General features: G+C 41.1%; 2 protein-coding genes across 9 annotated transcripts in view; one reads left to right on the plus strand and one right to left on the minus strand.

Annotated features, from left to right (window-relative positions):
- Window positions 1-4,526, plus strand: part of SUPT20H (SPT20 homolog, SAGA complex component) — a 36,636-nt gene extending 32,110 nt beyond the window's left edge. For 5 of the 8 annotated variants that reach the window (XM_075727995.1, XM_075727996.1, XM_075728003.1 and 2 more), the window contains 3 exons: window positions 48-173; window positions 2,363-2,468; window positions 3,975-4,116. In XM_075727995.1, the coding sequence (XP_075584110.1) occupies window positions 48-173; window positions 2,363-2,468; window positions 3,975-4,078 (336 nt within the window). In that variant the 3' untranslated portion in view covers window positions 4,079-4,116. Of the gene's footprint in view, window positions 1-47; window positions 174-2,362; window positions 2,469-3,010; window positions 3,139-3,974 lie in introns of all 8 variants that reach the window. The other 3 variants (XM_075728005.1, XM_075727998.1, XM_075728004.1) reach the window with 3 other exon arrangements.
- Window positions 4,527-4,547: 21 nt separating this feature from the next.
- EXOSC8 (exosome component 8) lies at window positions 4,548-16,845 on the minus strand. Its single transcript, XM_075728006.1, has 11 exons — window positions 16,814-16,845; window positions 14,333-14,369; window positions 13,166-13,229; window positions 11,314-11,387; window positions 10,699-10,744; window positions 9,547-9,652; window positions 9,414-9,459; window positions 9,058-9,154; window positions 7,929-8,049; window positions 5,156-5,262; window positions 4,548-4,667 (listed from the first exon to the last, which is right to left on the minus strand). Exons 1-11 carry the CDS (start codon window positions 16,828-16,830, stop codon window positions 4,552-4,554), a joined length of 831 nt encoding a protein of 276 aa, XP_075584121.1. The 5' UTR covers window positions 16,831-16,845; the 3' UTR covers window positions 4,548-4,551.
- Between the last annotated feature and the right edge of the window lie 169 nt (window positions 16,846-17,014).

A 17,014-nucleotide genomic window follows, 5' to 3' on the forward strand; every position in this document is an offset into this window, starting at 1 on the left:
CTCAGCAGTTTGATTGAATTATGCCTTTTGTTTTTAATCTTCAACAGCTTCCAGGTGGTTCACTTATTTTTAACCCACTCCAGCAACAACAGCAGCAGCAGCTGTCACAGTTTTCTCCACAGCAACAGTTTCAGCAGCCTACAACCTGTAGTCCTCAGCAACAGGGAGAACAGGTGTGTGCTAACAGCCCTCAGTCTGGGGTGCATGGATGAAACAGTTTCTCCTATTCTCCCCATCTCCACAAGTAAACGAGCCTTTACAGGACAGATACGAAGCAGAGGGGGAGGAAAGTCTTCCTCCAGAACATTCTCAAACTGCAGAGACTGCAGTGGCTTTGTGGCCATGGCTGGAGCTGGGTTATAGTCCTTTATTTGTACCCTGTATAGAAGAGCTATAACAAAACAAGTGGCTAAGCACTGTCTTACTATAGCATGAAGAGAGCCAGCCCACTGTACGAGTGGTGTGAAATCAGCTTAGTGTTGTCCTGTTTATCATAACCAGCAGATACACCAGATGAAGAGAGGGAAAACACAATCAGGATTCCTAGAGTAACTAAAACTACTTATTTGCACTGCTGTGAGCTGGCTTATGATCCTCACTGCTGTACTTCCAACAGAATTGTCCTCTTTGCACCAGAGGAAGTATCAGTCGGCTTTAAAGCTGTAATCTTAAGACACTTGCTCTACTGCTGCCTGTAATTAGTGTTAAAGGCTTTAATCACTATAGAAGTCTAAAGTCTTTGATAGAGACCCATCTGTCTGTTCTCAAAATGACACATTTTGCATGGTTGGTTCTACCTGTGCCTAAAAATCCTATCAGTACTAATGCAGCCATTTGAGGAAAACTTAGCTGCTCTGCTTTTGTTGTCTTTATCTTTTGTCTTCCCAGACATGCAAGACTTCTGTTTACCAAATAGTCTCTACTGGATACTCAGTTTGTCATAATAATTTTGCTTGTGCTGCTGTAGACTGTTCATAAATAAGATGTCTCTTTAAAATGTTTTTTTATGGTGTATAGTCTCCTGTGTCACAGGCCTTGTTCTGGAATGTGGGACAGTTTAATGGGAGACTTTCAGATTTATTCTCAGAATCCAAATGTCAGTTACTAGTTGAATTACTAAAAAAAATTCATGCCAGCTTGTACTATTGGGTTTCATTTTCTAGGCATTGAATGTTAAGGGCAATCACAAAAAGGTTGATGTAAGCCTTCTTGTGGCAGAAAGTTCTTCTGGAGGAAATCAATCTCTCTGCATTGCCTAACTTGCTCTACGGAACTTCTCTCTTACCATACATTATAGAGTCAGACTAGGGTCATTAGTTCAAATGAGCTATTAGGAATACCGGATTCCTTAGCTTTCACTGAGGATAAGAACGTATGTGTTCACAGTGCTGTAATCCCAAGTGCTTAGTGGAAAAAACCTAAGCCCAAAAAGACCAACAATTTTCTGTGCTGCGACCAGAATATACATATTCTTGTCTCATACTTAGGGTTTTTCCCCAATTGTTGGTTCTATGACTTTGTAAGTCTGTCTTAGTCGTCCTTATCGAGATGATGGTATCTTCTTAATCATCTTTTGATCAAGTTTACCTAGATCTTAGTGGCATTATTTCATATGGTTATTCGAAAGCAGCATTGCAACTCCTGGAAATGCACCAGCTCAAAAGCTGCTTTTTTTTTTTTTTTTCTACCCTAACTGATAAGCCATGCAGTTTGCTTGAATTGCATATGTAATACTTTACTTCTGCACTTTATGAATCAGTGCATAATTTAAGTTCTAGAAAAGGTCATAATTCATTACCCTTCAACTTCAGTAGACACTAGATCAGACTCTGCTAATTCCATTTGACTGATTACTGTGAGAACTACTCTGTTCTGAAAATAACATTTTATAAGCAGGGTTTGTATTTTTTATGGAATCAGGGAGTGCGTTGCACAGGATGAACATGTGAATGTAAGTTTCAGACTTTTCACATTTTGATTGATTAGGACCTTTGCACATGGATGGTTTCAGGTGTCACCTGAAGACTTTGGGGTTGGGAGTGGGACAGGAAATGTCCTAAGATTACAACCATAAACTGTAGTCTCTGCTGACTGCAGGGAAGTTGACAACGACACAGGACTTCTGCTGGGTAACGGGCCTAATACCATTTCTGCCAAAACAGAGCTGTTTTGGGGCATTCAACATCTGTTCGTTCTACTTTAATAGTTGACTACGTTATAGCCTGTATCTACATGCACTGGAAGATGTAGAATTAAATGTTTTTAAATGGCACTTCAAAAGTTTGCCTTCACACTGGCTTTGTTTACTTATTCATTTATACCAAAGTTTGGTAATAAGGATCAAGCTTTTCATTTTTGCTAGGGGTCTGACCAAGGTCCATCCAATCAAGATCAGGCATTATCTGCCCAACAAGCTGCTGTAATTAACCTGACTGGAGTAGGGAATTTTATGCAACCTCAAGCCACAGGTATGTGCTTGCTGAGTCTCCTTTTGTAGTTAAGTGTGTATCTTGATAAATTCACACTGAAATGAAGTTTGGTCTTAAAGAAGTCTTATATTGGATCAGAACAATTAACTGTTACCACCATGTGAATTATACAAGAAATAGTGAACTTTCACTTTCCAAGCATGCACTTTTCTGCTTTGTTTGGCAGTTAAGTGTAGTAAATTGATAGTATCACATGAAAATAAGTCATGCTTGACACAAAAAGAAAATACAGGGAACTTCCATGCCAAACTTCATTGAGGAATGTTTAACTGTGTGCTTGACATCCAACATGAGAAACCTCTTTTGTGCCTCCACAAGCACTTCATAATCTAATTATGTTCTAACTAACAGTATGTATATCATGTATACTTTATTCTGCACTGTTTCCAATTTGACTCTGAAACTAATTCTGTTGATCCCCTTTTTCTGTTAACACTCTATTCCTATGTCTTCCTTGCCTGACCCTGCCAAACTCGACCTGACCTCTTTGACCTGCCTGCTTTCCCCTTCTCCTTTCTTAGTGTTGTCTCAGCTTGGCTCTGCTGTGAACAGACCTGGGCAAAGCCTTCCTCAGCAGAGACTCCAGCTCTCCTCTGCCTTACAACAGCAACAACAACAAGCCTTGCAGCAGCAGCAGCAACAGATACAAGTAATCCAGCAACTTCACTCTGACTGTGTTTAAAAAATAAAACTAAAAAAAATTTAAAAATACAATTCTCAGCTCCAAAACCAAAAATCCTGCCCCTTTGACTTTTTTTTTTTTTTAAATGTCTTCATGGTTTCGCAAATTTTGGCAAACTATATCATGAAACATTTGCAATCTGTGGTTCTTTCAGCTTGGAGCACTGAATTTATTTTTATTCAAGCCATCCACCTTCCTGATTTGCTAACATTCAAGGAGTGCTTGTGGCACATACCTAAGTAAGCTCTGCCAGGTGCCAATAGATTTCAAAATAGCATGAGTGTAAGCACCTGTAATTCAAATGTAGCACTGCTACAGTCAGTACATGGAAGCAACAGCTCTGGCAAAGCATTCCTTTAGTATTCTGTCATTCAGATGCTTTACGAAAATATTTTAATATTTTTTTTAGCACACAGTCTCTTCTTTGTGATACATATAGAAAATACAATGCATACACTGAGAAGGTATTATGTTAAAAGTGTACTGTGTAACCCGAACATTCACTGAAGTTGCTGAGTTACTGCAGTTACTGCAATGGAGAGAAAGGGCAAAGAAACAAAGCTGTCCAAGTACACGTATAAAATGTTAGCGATGCCCTCAGCAGGCTTCTGTGCCACTGGTGCTGCTTGACTGTACTCACTGCCCCAGTATGTGGTGTGTTCCTCTTGTCAACCTGGTGCTTCCTCATTTTTTTTCCTCTTCATTTCCCCCCCCCCCCCGCACCTTCCTCTCATTCTTCCTGATGGGAAACATAGCTTTATAGTCAACACTAATAAGCTTTTTCTCCCCCTTCTTCATGGCAGCAGTTGCGATTCTTGCAGCATCAAATGGCTATGGCAGCGGCAGCAGCAGCACAAGCAGCTCACCTGCATCATCAACAGCATTCAGGCAGCCACTCAAAAAGTAAAAGGAAAAGAGGAACACCGGCCCCTCCAAAATCCTAAGACTTACTTGTTTATTCCCACCCCCCCAATAAAAAAAATTATTCAGAGGAGATATTCCCCCTGCCCCCAATTACAAAGGAGAAAGCTTAAAAACAAATCAGTGTTTTATATTACTGGTGGAAAATGAACTTTTGACATTACACTGAAATAAATGAACTGGTTGTGGAAGCTAACCCTGCAGAACGTTGAGATTTCATCTATAAATCAGCTAGGGTCTGGTTTCCTTAAGTCACTTAATTTTTTTAACAGAATGCTCTATCTTGTATTTTTTACCACTTGGCAGCATTGTACATAGTATAAGGGTGAAAAACATTTTAGAAAAAATGAATTTTGTAAATGTAGTATTGGTATTTGTTTATTTAGTATAAAAGGTTTGTGAACACTGTAACAAATACAATTTTTACAAATCCATTTTTGAGAAGATCTCTCCTTTTGTTCACTTGGGCTTTATACTTTTTATTACTTTGTCTATCAGCTTCTTTACTTCTTTGTGTCTTGTAACTGCTCTGGTGATGCAGTCCTGAAGCTTGGCTCCGGTAAGAGGACTTCCACCTAAAAATTAAAAGGGAACAGTTTGATTTTCTACTCACACTTCAGTTAAGTATCTCGATAATGTGTTTTCCAAATGAGAGTATTAAGTAATACAATAATTATCATGACCAACAACTTTCATCTGGGGAGCATACAGCTTCCCCAGCTCTAGCCTCAGGCAAAGAAAACAGAAACAAACTGGAGGTGTAACAGAAGACATGCTCAAAATCTGTCCTTGGCTGTATGTAGGTCAAGCTGTGACTTCTTTTTGAACTTAGAATAGACTAGACTACTTCAGCTGGAAGGGACCTACAATGATCATGGGGACCTACAACTTCCACCATGCCACCTTTTTCAAAATGAATTTCAAGAGCGAGTCAATAAGTACTCAAGCAGACAGCCTGTTATGATAAAGCACCCACGTTTTACAAAGAAAAGCAGGTACATAACATCTGGGTCAAGGAAAATTATTATCTCCATAGGTTCCTGTGTAATAAACTTAGAAGTACCGGGTTTATGGACGGAACATAGTCTGCCTTCATCATCAGTTACAATAGTTACTGTTCCAGTTGCTACATCTTCTTCTTCAGCAGTTGGATCAACAATGAGTAATGTGCTTGTAAAAGAAGAACATAAGCAGACACATCAGTATATGTTGCTCCATTAACATTATTGCAAAGTACGCATAACTTACTAATTTTTACTGTAGTCTTACAAAATACTTGTAGGTGGATTTAGTGCTCAGGCTTATGTGTTTTCTCACCAAAATGCACCAATTTAAAAAAAGAAGAAAACAAAAAAAAGGAAGTGGGAGATTACACATATTCAAGTGTATGTGTCTGTTAAAATACTGTCTCTTGGAAATACAGCTTTATGCCGGTTTCACAGACATGACACCCCTGTATTGCAGGAAAATGCAATATGCAGTCACTTATTTCATAGTTACGCAAAGAAAATGGCATTGGTTTTAGGTGTAGGCTGCACTAATCTCTACTAGACCTTAAGGCAAAACTCATTTCCAATTCACCAAAGTAGTTCTCAGTTTCTTGTCAGAGAACTCTTAACACCACTCAGACTGGGAATAGTTCAAAAATGGATTTACTGGGTTCCTCAAGGCAGCCATGTCATACATCATGTGATGCAGATCATTAAAAGATACTAAATGTTGTTATTTTTGAACCATTAAATAAGTTAAAAATAGAGCAAACTAATGGAAAAAGTGGAAAAAGTAAAAGGAGGATCTAAACTATAAGCCAACTTTGCACAACAAGAAAAACTTAAACTTAAAAAAGCCGAACCACCACCATTCAGCCTTAGTTTCTTCAAAAAAAAAAAAAAAAGTTTTTAAAAAATCACTACCATGACAAACACTTGGCTGAAGTGCAGGTATCATGACAGGGAAGACTTTAGATGAAGTTTTCATGAAGCCTCAGTTTACGCTGTTAAATTTAGAATTGATGTAATCAAACTCAATTTAGCAGCTGAGTACACCTATGCTAAGTGATGTTTATGACAAGTTTGTGGGGGGAAGTCAGTAGCAAGGCTACAGGAGCTCATTACACAAAATAGATGGAAAGGTAACAGAATTTTTCAATTTGCATCTGAGTTCAATGCATAATTAAAGGTTTTCTGGGTACTTTAAGACTTCACCAATAGTTTTGGATTGCCATTTAATAGCAATAGCGTAACAAAAACATCAGTCTGTAGCTACGCTACTCGAAAATACTGCTTTATTAATTCTACCCACGTGCACTGTGCAGCATCGGCCCTTTGCATGATACAGGGACCTGGCACGCACGGAGAGTCTGATGCATCGGACTTTTTATTCATGCACAGGTTGACCCCACAGGAGCCAGCTGTGGAGCTGCACAGTGCTCTGCATCAGTGTTCCTCACATGGCCACGCTATCCAGCAACAACTCAGAAGTTCTATTTATTCAAGGAAAGCTTTTACGCAGAAGAAGAATGTCTCTGGAAGTCAGCATATGTAAAGCGTATTATTTAGAGGCCTGTGTCAACAGCTGTAGAAAAACTAATAAAGCAGAATTGAAAAAAACAAACAAAACAAAACACCCCCGCCTCAATATTTAGTTTTAGGAGCTACAGGGAGACTTAAGTAACTTGTTTGATGCAACAGCCAGTTTCAGTGAAGGGAACAAAGCCCAACAGACTGTCACTGAAAGCTTTCTTCCAAAGGCAACTTTTTTGTCTATTGGTAAGTATGTGTGATTTGCGTGCAAGTAACATTCTACTGACAACCATCTGCCTATCATGCTATCCAAACTCTCTCGCTTTCAGTCTACGTCAAACTTCAGACCCACAAGAATAGGTATTAAAGCAATTAACAGAAGCACTCTAAAGTACTGATCACTTTCTGCTTTGATTCATTTTGGTAATCACTTGGTTAACATTTGAGATTAGTGCTCCCCGCACCCCATCTCATATTTGAATGAAAGGGCCTATTAATCATTTCTGTGATTGATGTGCCATAAACCCCTGAGTCTCTAAATATACCTAAATCTTAAATCAGATTCATAGCACAGTGAGCAGCACCTTATTTGTCATTTTCTACTTTTCAAATGGATACCGCCATAAATAACTGTATGTCTTATGAACAGCAGCAGAACACATACTTAACATACTTAGACTAATGAAGAGCCAGTAAACAATTTCAGGTGAGGAGTCAAGTTATCAGACGTGATTATTTTGAATTCTCATAATCAGATGCTTTACCTAGACGAACAATGAGTTAAGAGTGCTGATCATAGTTCATCTTGGGTAATTACGTTTTCAGTTATCTAGACGTTCTGTTGTTCTAACTAGACCATTACTTCTTACTTCCTCTGTTGACTAAATCCTTGGTATAAGCTGTTCAAAACCTACCATCTTTTCTATCACTTATTTACATAGGCTTCTAAAACATTAACTGCATTGGTAACATTCTTTCTTCTCAAAGATACTGCAAAAACATAACACAATACCTATTTCTGTACTCTTAAGCATATCTTTTAGGTTGAGAACCAGTTCTGCTGTAAGTCAGAGGAAGGAGTTGGACAGACTTCGTTTTGTTCTGCATACTCATTCATGTCGCACAACTACAGGTCAGTTCAACAAGAGAGGCCGTGGATTTAAGATCAAGTGAAACAGTGCTGCCTGAGACTGCACATTCTTCACTAGCAGAAGCACATAAGCAGCGCAGAAACATCACTGGTAGCATCCTCTGTCTTTCGCTTCTTTTACATACACAGTTGTTTTCGTAAGTACAAAACAGTTATGAACTTACTCATCAAATATAGCAAATGATGTGGCAACTGGATGCTTTCTGATAATCAGAGGATTCTTCTGTTTTAAATTAACTTCTGATAAACCAGTTTCTTCATTTATAGTAACTGATGGCAGTTGTACTGCAGAGATAAAGAAATGACAATGATATAATATTAAACATTGCTGGTTTTACTAGGCCTAGAGACTACTGAAATATTTAAGCTGTTCTTTCACCATACCGGTAAGCCACTGAAAACAGATCAGAATAGAGTTTTGGCTACATTACTGGTGTTCTGTACAAAAATTTCTTGAATTCGAGGAAAGTATTTAACTTAGAACTACCCATTTGAGAAAGTATTCTCCTCAAGCTAACATCCTTGCTTACACTGAAGCATTTTCTGCTTCCAAAACACCATACAATTACAATACCTTTACAGTCATAGTTAACAAAAAGGACTTTTCCCCAAAAAGCCTACTGGACATATAAAAATCCGTGCAATCTGATCTTCAGATAACTCTTGCTCTGACAACCCATACAGTGTTGGAGACAAGAAAATCAAGAGCAAAGTAGCTATAGGAATTCAAAGGCAAGCAATTCATTTAGAAAAGGAGGCCTTGCTGTAAGCTTCCTTTTATACTGCCTCCTACGTGCATTTATAACCCATGTACCTGTGAATAATCAATCCACACGTTGCATGCATGAAAACAGTTTTTTTCAAACTACAATGCCTTAAGCTAGGAATACTCTGTTGTGACAAATAAGCAAAGCCCCCAACAACTTATTCTGCCTACACAAAATACATTAACAAGGTAAGACCCTGATCTAGACATTAAAGTTGTTTATAACCACCACTGAAAGATTCAAATCTCTGACACAGAACAACACATGGCAGATTAGCTATTAGTCTTATAAGAGAGCAATAATACACATACAAAAAGATCCTGCTCCCCAGGTGTTACACATCTACGGCATCCAGACCATCATTTCCACTTTGTATTTGCATTTTAGTAATTTAGCATCCAAATGACAGCAAAAAAGCAGTCTTAAGGAATTGTGAACCAGGTACCTATTCATCATTATTCAAAACTAACGTATTTCTCCAAGCAATGCTAACCAGAGTGCATCTCTTGCTCTAGAGAAGACTTACCGTTTTTTAATGCTGCTAACAAAGCAAAGGCACTGGCATCCAAAATGTTTCCGTCATAGTCCAGACATATGATATCACAGTACAACACCCAAGCAAGCTATCAAAAAAGGTTTGCACATGTGAGATATTACAGCAGCTAAGCAAATGGTGCAATATCTAAGAAAATTCTGGCCACATGAACAAACAAACATACTTATTTCTATCATACGATTTTTACACTTCACATGTAAACCAAGCTATGAAGACTAAAAAGCAAAAACAACAACAAAACCACCCACAACCCCAAATACCTTCTTTAAAGTCTCAACACTGTCATCTTGTTAGTATGTCCATCTTCATTTTGAGATACAACTTACCTTGCCATTTGCAATACATAGATCTTCTTTCGCTATTATCTGTGAACTAAAATAAAATGAGAGAGTAAACCAGGAAACAGAAAATTGTCTTGCAGAGTTGTTTATGTTTTAAATGCATTAAGATGATTCTTACTTTTCAATCACATCTGCAATGAACTGGCTTGCTGCTTGAGCCTCTTCACCAGGTGGTCCAGACCGAAACCTCGTTGAACAGAGGGATGGCAGTTCTACATTTGGAACTAGGTAGCAAGAATCATTAGTCATAAACTAACGAAAGCAGGCAATGGGATATCAAAAATAGAAATAAGACAATGCACACTCTTAATACCATTTTATGTACTTCAAATGAAAGGGAAGACCAAGAATTTTTCAATCAAGCCTTCCTATTTCTTCCCTCAAAAATAAAGTCATGCATGAGTTTGCATTAAAGAACCTGTAGTACTCTGTACTCAGAAACCATGTATCCCATGGAGAAGCACATACTGCTAACTACCATTTTCTGTTTGTAATCCTGCTATGAATATCATGAGCCCACACAAACTCTTCTTTAAGTGTTAAGCGTTCTTAAGTAGATCAAGAAACAACAGCATTTTCATCCCACTGCCTGACTTTACTGGTATGCTATCTGCTTTTCATCAACCAATAAAACCTGATGCTTTAGACTTGAAGCAAAAACATTCATAAACATTTATGAAAAAAACCTAAGCATAATCAAGTTCACTGAAAACAGCAGACTTTGGAGATGCCATATAAAAAGGGGACTTAGTCTAAGTTCTCAGTTCCACGGAATTATTTTATTTCAAAAGAAACTCCAAACGGGACTGAGGATGCACCCCTGGGAGTTCTACAGTTCTCGGAGAAACAAACAGGGTTTATTTCACTGTTTTTAAGAGTTAAATATGTTGCCTACTGGAACTTCAAGACAAAAGTTAATGCGTTTTTGCGCTACCTTACATGCCACAATCTTTTATAGACAAACAACCTTTCCCCTCTTAACATACATACTTTCCCCTGCTGCAGGTTTGTTTTCAGCCTAGTCTGGAATCAGCAGTAAGAAGGTAGCTTTACGTGGAAAACTCGCAAGCAGAGCAGGGAGAATTCTGAAATTTCTGAAGTACCACTTCCTAGATGTCAATTTGGAAACTGCTTTTAAGGAAAGTAATAAAATTTTACCCAAATTCATTCTTTTAAGAAGCCTTCACAACACACTCAGTCTGTCCCATCATTACAGCCTTTTAGCTGAAGCAATACAAGATCTGAGTAAGATCTACACTGAAAAGCTTACCAATATATCCCTTATTAGCAGAATCTACTGCAGGTGCAGCAAGTTCCTGGAGAACAAAAGACAAAAATGGAGCTGAATTTTTTTTACAAGAAGACCTTCCACCTATTCTATATACGAATGGTCATTTTCTTCCCAGTTATCATTACAATGAGATTTACAACACTCATTTTTAATCAGTCCCTGTCTGTATTTTTCCTACGGGAAAATTCAATACAGGGACGTGCAGCGATTTGTCTCGTAGTTCATGGCAGGCCAGCAGTAAAGTTGAGGCTACAAGGCACTTAACAGTCCAGCCAACTAATTACCAATGCACTTAATGATCACTATTTAGTAACTCTTCAATTATATAGCTTTTATCTAGAAATAACAAAGACACTATTTTTTGTATGTATCTTTCCCCATACACAATACACACCACAAAAATACATTTCTCAGACTATACAGGTAGGATTAGACAATTAAATTATATATTAACTTTCACATCTGAAAGTAACTCAGGTGAAAGACTGTAATTGTGTCTGGCTGGCATGTTATTGTAACTCTGCAGGAGATTCATTCTAAACACGAATGCACAAGTTCAGCTAACAGCCAAGTTAGAATAAAAATCAACCATACCGCTTTAATTCCACAAACCACGGTAGTATTTCCTAACTTCACCAGGGCAGAACCATCTGCAGTTGTAATTGAACCTGAAGAGAGAAAGTGCTGTTCAATAAAATCTGGTTTTCCATTCAAAGGGCCTTAATTAACATCCACCTTCACAAAGTGTTTACCTTCCATCATTTTGTACTAAACACAGGCTAAGCAAAGTCTCAGTGAATCCAGGGTGGGAACAGAATCTCTCTATTAAACAGTCAATCACACAGAATCACACAGAATAGTTGAGGCTGGAAGGGACCGCTGGAGGTAAGTCATCTAGTCCAAACCTCCTGCTCAAGCAGGGGCACCTACAGCCAGCTGCCCAGGACTGTATCCAGACAGCTTTTGAGTATCTCTAAGGATGGAGACTCCACAACCTCTCTGGGCAACCTGTGCCAGTGCTCGGTCACCCTCACAGCAAAAAAAGTGTTTCCTGCTGTTCAGAGGCAACCTCCTGTGTTTCAGTTTGTGCCCATTGCATCATGTCCTGTCTCTGGGCACCACTGAAGAGAGCCTGGATCTGTCTTCTTTACATGCTCCCTTGAGGTATTTATATACATTGATAAGATCTCCCCTGAGCCTTCTCTTCGCTGTTCTGAACAGCTCTGTCAGCCTCTCCTCATAGGAGAGAAGCTCCAGTCCCTTCATCATCTTTGCAGCCCTTCACTGGACTCTCTCCGGTATGTCCATGTCTCTCTCGTACTGAGGAGCCCAGAACTGGACACAGCACTGCAGGTGTGGCCTCACCAGTGCTGAGCAGAGGAGAAGGATCAGCTCCCTCAGCCTGCTGGCAATGCTTTGCCTAATGCAGCCCAGGGAAACACTGACCTTCTTTGCAACAAGGGCACATTGCTGGCTCATGGTCAATCTGGTGTCCACCAGGACTCTCTGGTCCTTTCCAGGAGGGTGGCCCACAGCATATATTGGTGCCTGGGGTTGTTCCCCCCCAGGTGCAGGACTTCATGCTTCTCCTTGTTGAATTTCATGAGGTTCTTCTCAGCCCATTTCTCCAGCCTGTTGAGGCCCCTCTGGATGGCAGCATGACCCTCTGGCCTATCAGCCACTCCTCCCAGTTTGGTGTCATCTGCAAACTTGCTGAGGGTACACCTTGCCCCACTACCCAGATCATTAATGAAGATGTTAACAGGACAGGACCCAATATTGATCCCTGGTGTACTTTTTTAAACCAGAAATCACAGATGGTTACCGTAAGCCCACCTTTTGGCTGACTTACAGCAAGACCTAACAGAAGGCAGTGTTGCACAATGGGAGAGACTCTCAGTGTCAAGTTTGAGCAATAATCATCAGCTATTCCATGGTGGTACGCTAACCTGTATTCTACTTTTAGAAATTACAAGGTGTAAGAAAGGCAGGTAAGGTGCTGCTGCTCACTGCATAAGAAGTATCTTGCCTCTGCTTGAGACAGTTGCTCAGCAAGCTTAGACCAAACTAGAAGCCAGGAGTCACTGCCTCTTTCAAGATGCTAGGGCATCAATTTCGTACTAGTCAGTATATGCCTAAACATTGCCTCCAGTATCTATAATATACACTGCTGATCTTAGAAAGAAACAAGTTTCCACGACCACCTAAATTGTGCTGTGCATATCAGCCCAGGAGCAGAACCGAATAACAGTGCTCAAACATATTACTGTACCACACGTGCTTTTTAATGCTTGTTGAAACTGAAAATAAAAATCCTTCCTCTTTCTTATTTCAAAATTCAAGCACCAAGAAAACTGATTAGCAAGTCATTAGGGTCACTAACTACTACAATCTGAGATGAATAATACTTCCGCTATGATTATTATTATTCCAAATAAGCACTTACCTATGTTAACAGTGGTTGCCCGGAATTCACCTAATTCCCTTCCATCAGGTCGACAGTTCTCTTTCTAAACAAAAATTACAAAGTTCAATTTAGAAAACATATTTTATTAAATAACACACCAATAGTTATGCTATATGAGTTCACATAAAATAGTATTCTCTTTTTGGCAGAAATATGCAGTTACAAAAATGCTAGGGAAAACTCGATCACATTCCAGCCAGCTTTTCATCAACTGACACATAGTTTGTGGTTGTAGGCCTGCAAAAAGACCTATTTTTTTTAAATTTATTATAATTTATTTAGAAAATCAATATAGCAATAGATTGATTGTCTCAAGAGTAAGTACTACAGGCTAGATTCAGAATATCATCCAAGAATGAATACTCACTGATACCTTAAAATGAGAGTTTCCATCTATCTGCATTGTTAGATTTTGTAGGCAATTCCTCTCCCTCATCCCCACCTAGTGGAGCTCTTAAAATTAATATTAGAGTGAACTAAAAAAAAAACCCACACCAAACATACCCCCCCAAAAAAACCCCAATGTTCAAATATTGTCAGTCAGAAGCTGTACAACACCTCAACCTTAAGTCAGAAATTGCACCAATTCACCACCATGTTAAATCTGAATTATTATTCATCACAATTTCAAGCTTCTCAAAAGACTTCTGGTTCAATTATGACAACCAAAACTGACTGCAACAATACTGGACCCATTTCTAAGTTGATACTACTTAGTAATGGATAGACTGATTTAATATACCAACAATTCTGTGGTTTTCCTTCACAGTTACTGTGAGCATGATTAGCAGTGATATTCTCTCTTATTTATTTTTAGTGGCATCTAAAAGCCTGGTGTGACATAATTTTGTACTAGACAGAAACCTGCATCGCCATCTTGGTCAAATTTAACTCTCATTCCTTTAGAGTCCAACAGAAGCATTTACCCATCAAGTTGAACAGGGACACAACCTGCTGCAGCATCAATGCCACAGACAGATGTAAAAACATGTTCTGAAGAGTATGATCATTTTTCCTCTGCTCGGTGCTTTTTTTGTTTTTCCCTTATAGTTTCAGGTTTCTACACAGACGAATTAGAAAAAGCGGAAGCAAGCACGAAAAAATTGATTACAAGCAATTTATAGATACATATCATGATTTACTTACCAAAAAACTTCTGTAATATTCCAATGGTTCCACTGTTCTAAAACAAATAGAAAAAGAAGTTCACATGCAAGCTCCCAAGCAGGTAAGAGATAGCAAAAAAGATGAGCAAGCATGAACCTACAACAAATAATTTGACAATCAAGATGACCAGCAAAGCCGCTTAGCAATATGGTTACAGATAGATGAGGAAGCTCTGAACTGATCTAAGAAAAAGACATTTTCCTACCCTCACTTCCAAAACGCTGCTTCTTTACAAGGAAGCTGCCTGCACATACATCTAACACGAACTACTACCTTTCACCTCAAAAACCCTGACTATTAGTTTTAATTCAAAAGGTGTGTTTATTGAGACAAGGGTGTAGAATCTTTTTGAAGAAATGCAGAAAAGATAATTTTATTACAGTGTCTGAAATATTTGTTAGTTTAAGGACTGCATCCAGATGTACAAAATGGTTTAAACAATTTTACAGTCTTGAAACATTACAGTTTCTCTTAGAATCTTTAAGAAAATGGAAAATTAAGAAATATGCTTCATGCAGTGCTTCATTCATAATAATTGTTATTATTAATCACATACTACTAACAGCATTTGTGTATTAGTATTTTAAGCACAGAAAACTGAAGTAAAAAATACTCATAAAAGTGTCATAATATTGAACAAAACCTTCTCAGTTTTGCTAAAATAAGCACTTCTGGGAAAAAAAAGGATAACCGGAAAAGGCAAGTTTTCCAAATGCAAACTAACATACAGATGTATCACAACTCATGATGGCAAGCATGAAATAATCCCCGTTGGTTCCCCATATGTTGGCCCTGTACTACTGTTTTTTAACCCCAACACATGGCCTGTTCTCTTCCAGTTCATGTAAGAGCACTTGCTAAACTTTGTTTCACATATTTAAGCTGTAAATCTGGAAGAAGCAGGGACACTGGAATAGGTTTCCCAGAGAAGTTGTGGATGCCCCATCATTGGCAGTGTTCAAGGTCAGGCTGGATGGGGCTCTGAGCTGACTGACTAAGCGAAAGATGTCCCTGGCCATGGCAGGGGGGTTGGACTGGGTGATCATTGAAGGTTCCTTCCGACCCAAATCATTCTACAGTTCTAAAATGAGCAGGAATTCCCTACTGTTCTAAGCTCCTTGTAATGCTTCACTAAACTAGTTGTGCCCATACCTCTTCCCTTCGACAGAGAAGGCTGCCATCCTCGGCTTGTAATGCCCCGCGAACCATGGGACAGTTCAGGCTGGTGGGGCCTCTGGAGGGCGTTGGGTCCAACCCCTCACTCAAACCAGGTCCACACAGAGCAGATATATCGCTCAGGCCCTTGTCCAGCTGCACTGACTGCCTCCAAGGATGGAGATACCACAGCCTCCCTGGCTGACCACCCTTCACTACAACCAGCCGGGTTAGCTCAGTTGGTTAGAGCATGGTGCTAATAACGCCAAGTTCACCGGTTCAATCCCTGCTTACTGCAGGGGGGTTGGGCTCGATGATCTCTCCAATCATAGATTCTATGATTCTATGACCTCCCCCCCCAGTTTCTATCCAGAATCATGTTTCAACCTGTATCCACGGTCAACCTCTTCTGTCTTCTCCACACCCACCCTGTTAGGTAGCTCAAGGCCCTACTGATCTCTGCACTGAGCCGTGCTTTTTAAAGGCTGAACAAAGCCAGCTCACTCAACCCCTCCTCGTACTTTTCGAGGCTCCAGCCCCTCAGCGCCCTGGCAGCTCTCCATGGACGGTGCCTTCGCCTGCCCACATCTCAGAATCATAGAATGCTTTGGGTTGGAAGGGACCTTTAGACGCCATCTAGCCCAACCCCCCTGCAGTGAGCAGGGACAGCTTTAACCAGATCAGGTTGCTCAGAGCCCCGTCCAAACTTACCTTGAATGTTTCCAGGCATGGGGCCTCCACTGCCTCTCTGGGCAACCTGTTCCAGCGCTTCACCACCCTCATTGTAAAAAATTTCTTCCTTAACATCTTTCCTGTACCGGGATGGCCCAAAGCGGAGCCGGCACCCCAGGCGCCCAGCGCCACGGGCCTGAGGCGGCCTGCGCTGGGTGCCAGCAGGAGGAAGCTCCACGGGGAGCCCCCGACACCCACCCGCGACCCAGCGCCGCCGGGGCCCTCCCGCGGCCGGTACCGCGGCGTCACCTCAGCCGGCGCCGGCCGCAAACCCAGCGGCTGGAAGGGGCGGCTGCCGGCGGCAGCGGCAAACAGCATCGTAAAGAAAATGGCAACAGTTACAGCGAACAGGCTGGAGCCCTCTCCCCGCCGGGCGCACGCCGCTGGGGACGGCGCAAGGCCGCGGCGGTAACGGGGTAAAGGCCCCAGGAGTCCCCGCGGCGCCGGGGCGGCGCGGCCTCGGCGCTCAGGGGCGGGCAGAGGGGCGCCCGCCCGCCACGGGGGCCGAGGAGCGGGCGGGACACCCCAGCGCCGCGCAGGGGGAGGACAAGGGCCGGCGGGCCCGTCACTTACTTGAAAGCCGTCGCCATGGCTGCGCCGCCGCCGTCCCGGATGCGCCGCCGCCTGGTGACCCGGCCGGCCGGAAGCCGCTGCCGGAGGCCTGGCGGCGGCAATGGGAGCGGCGGCAAAGGGAGCGGCGGCGCTGCCGGGCTCCTGCCGCCGGGGGGCGCTGGCGCCTTCCCGCGCCACTCGCGGGGCGGGGCGGCCCCTCTC

The sequence above is a fragment of the Pelecanus crispus genome, chromosome 1 (assembly GCF_030463565.1).
Source record: "Pelecanus crispus isolate bPelCri1 chromosome 1, bPelCri1.pri, whole genome shotgun sequence".
In the NCBI taxonomy this organism is placed as follows: domain Eukaryota; kingdom Metazoa; phylum Chordata; class Aves; order Pelecaniformes; family Pelecanidae; genus Pelecanus; species Pelecanus crispus.

Excerpts from the sequence above, each read along its gene's own strand:
- EXOSC8 (XM_075728006.1), bottom strand. Across the intron at positions 9,460-9,546 it reads ATTGCAGATGTGATTGAAAA|TTCACAGATAATAGCGAAAG; the intron begins GTAAGAATCATC and ends ATTTTATTTTAG. Across the intron at positions 8,050-9,057 it reads GTTAGCAGCATTAAAAAACG|TACAACTGCCATCAGTTACT; the intron begins GTAAGTCTTCTC and ends TTATCTCTGCAG.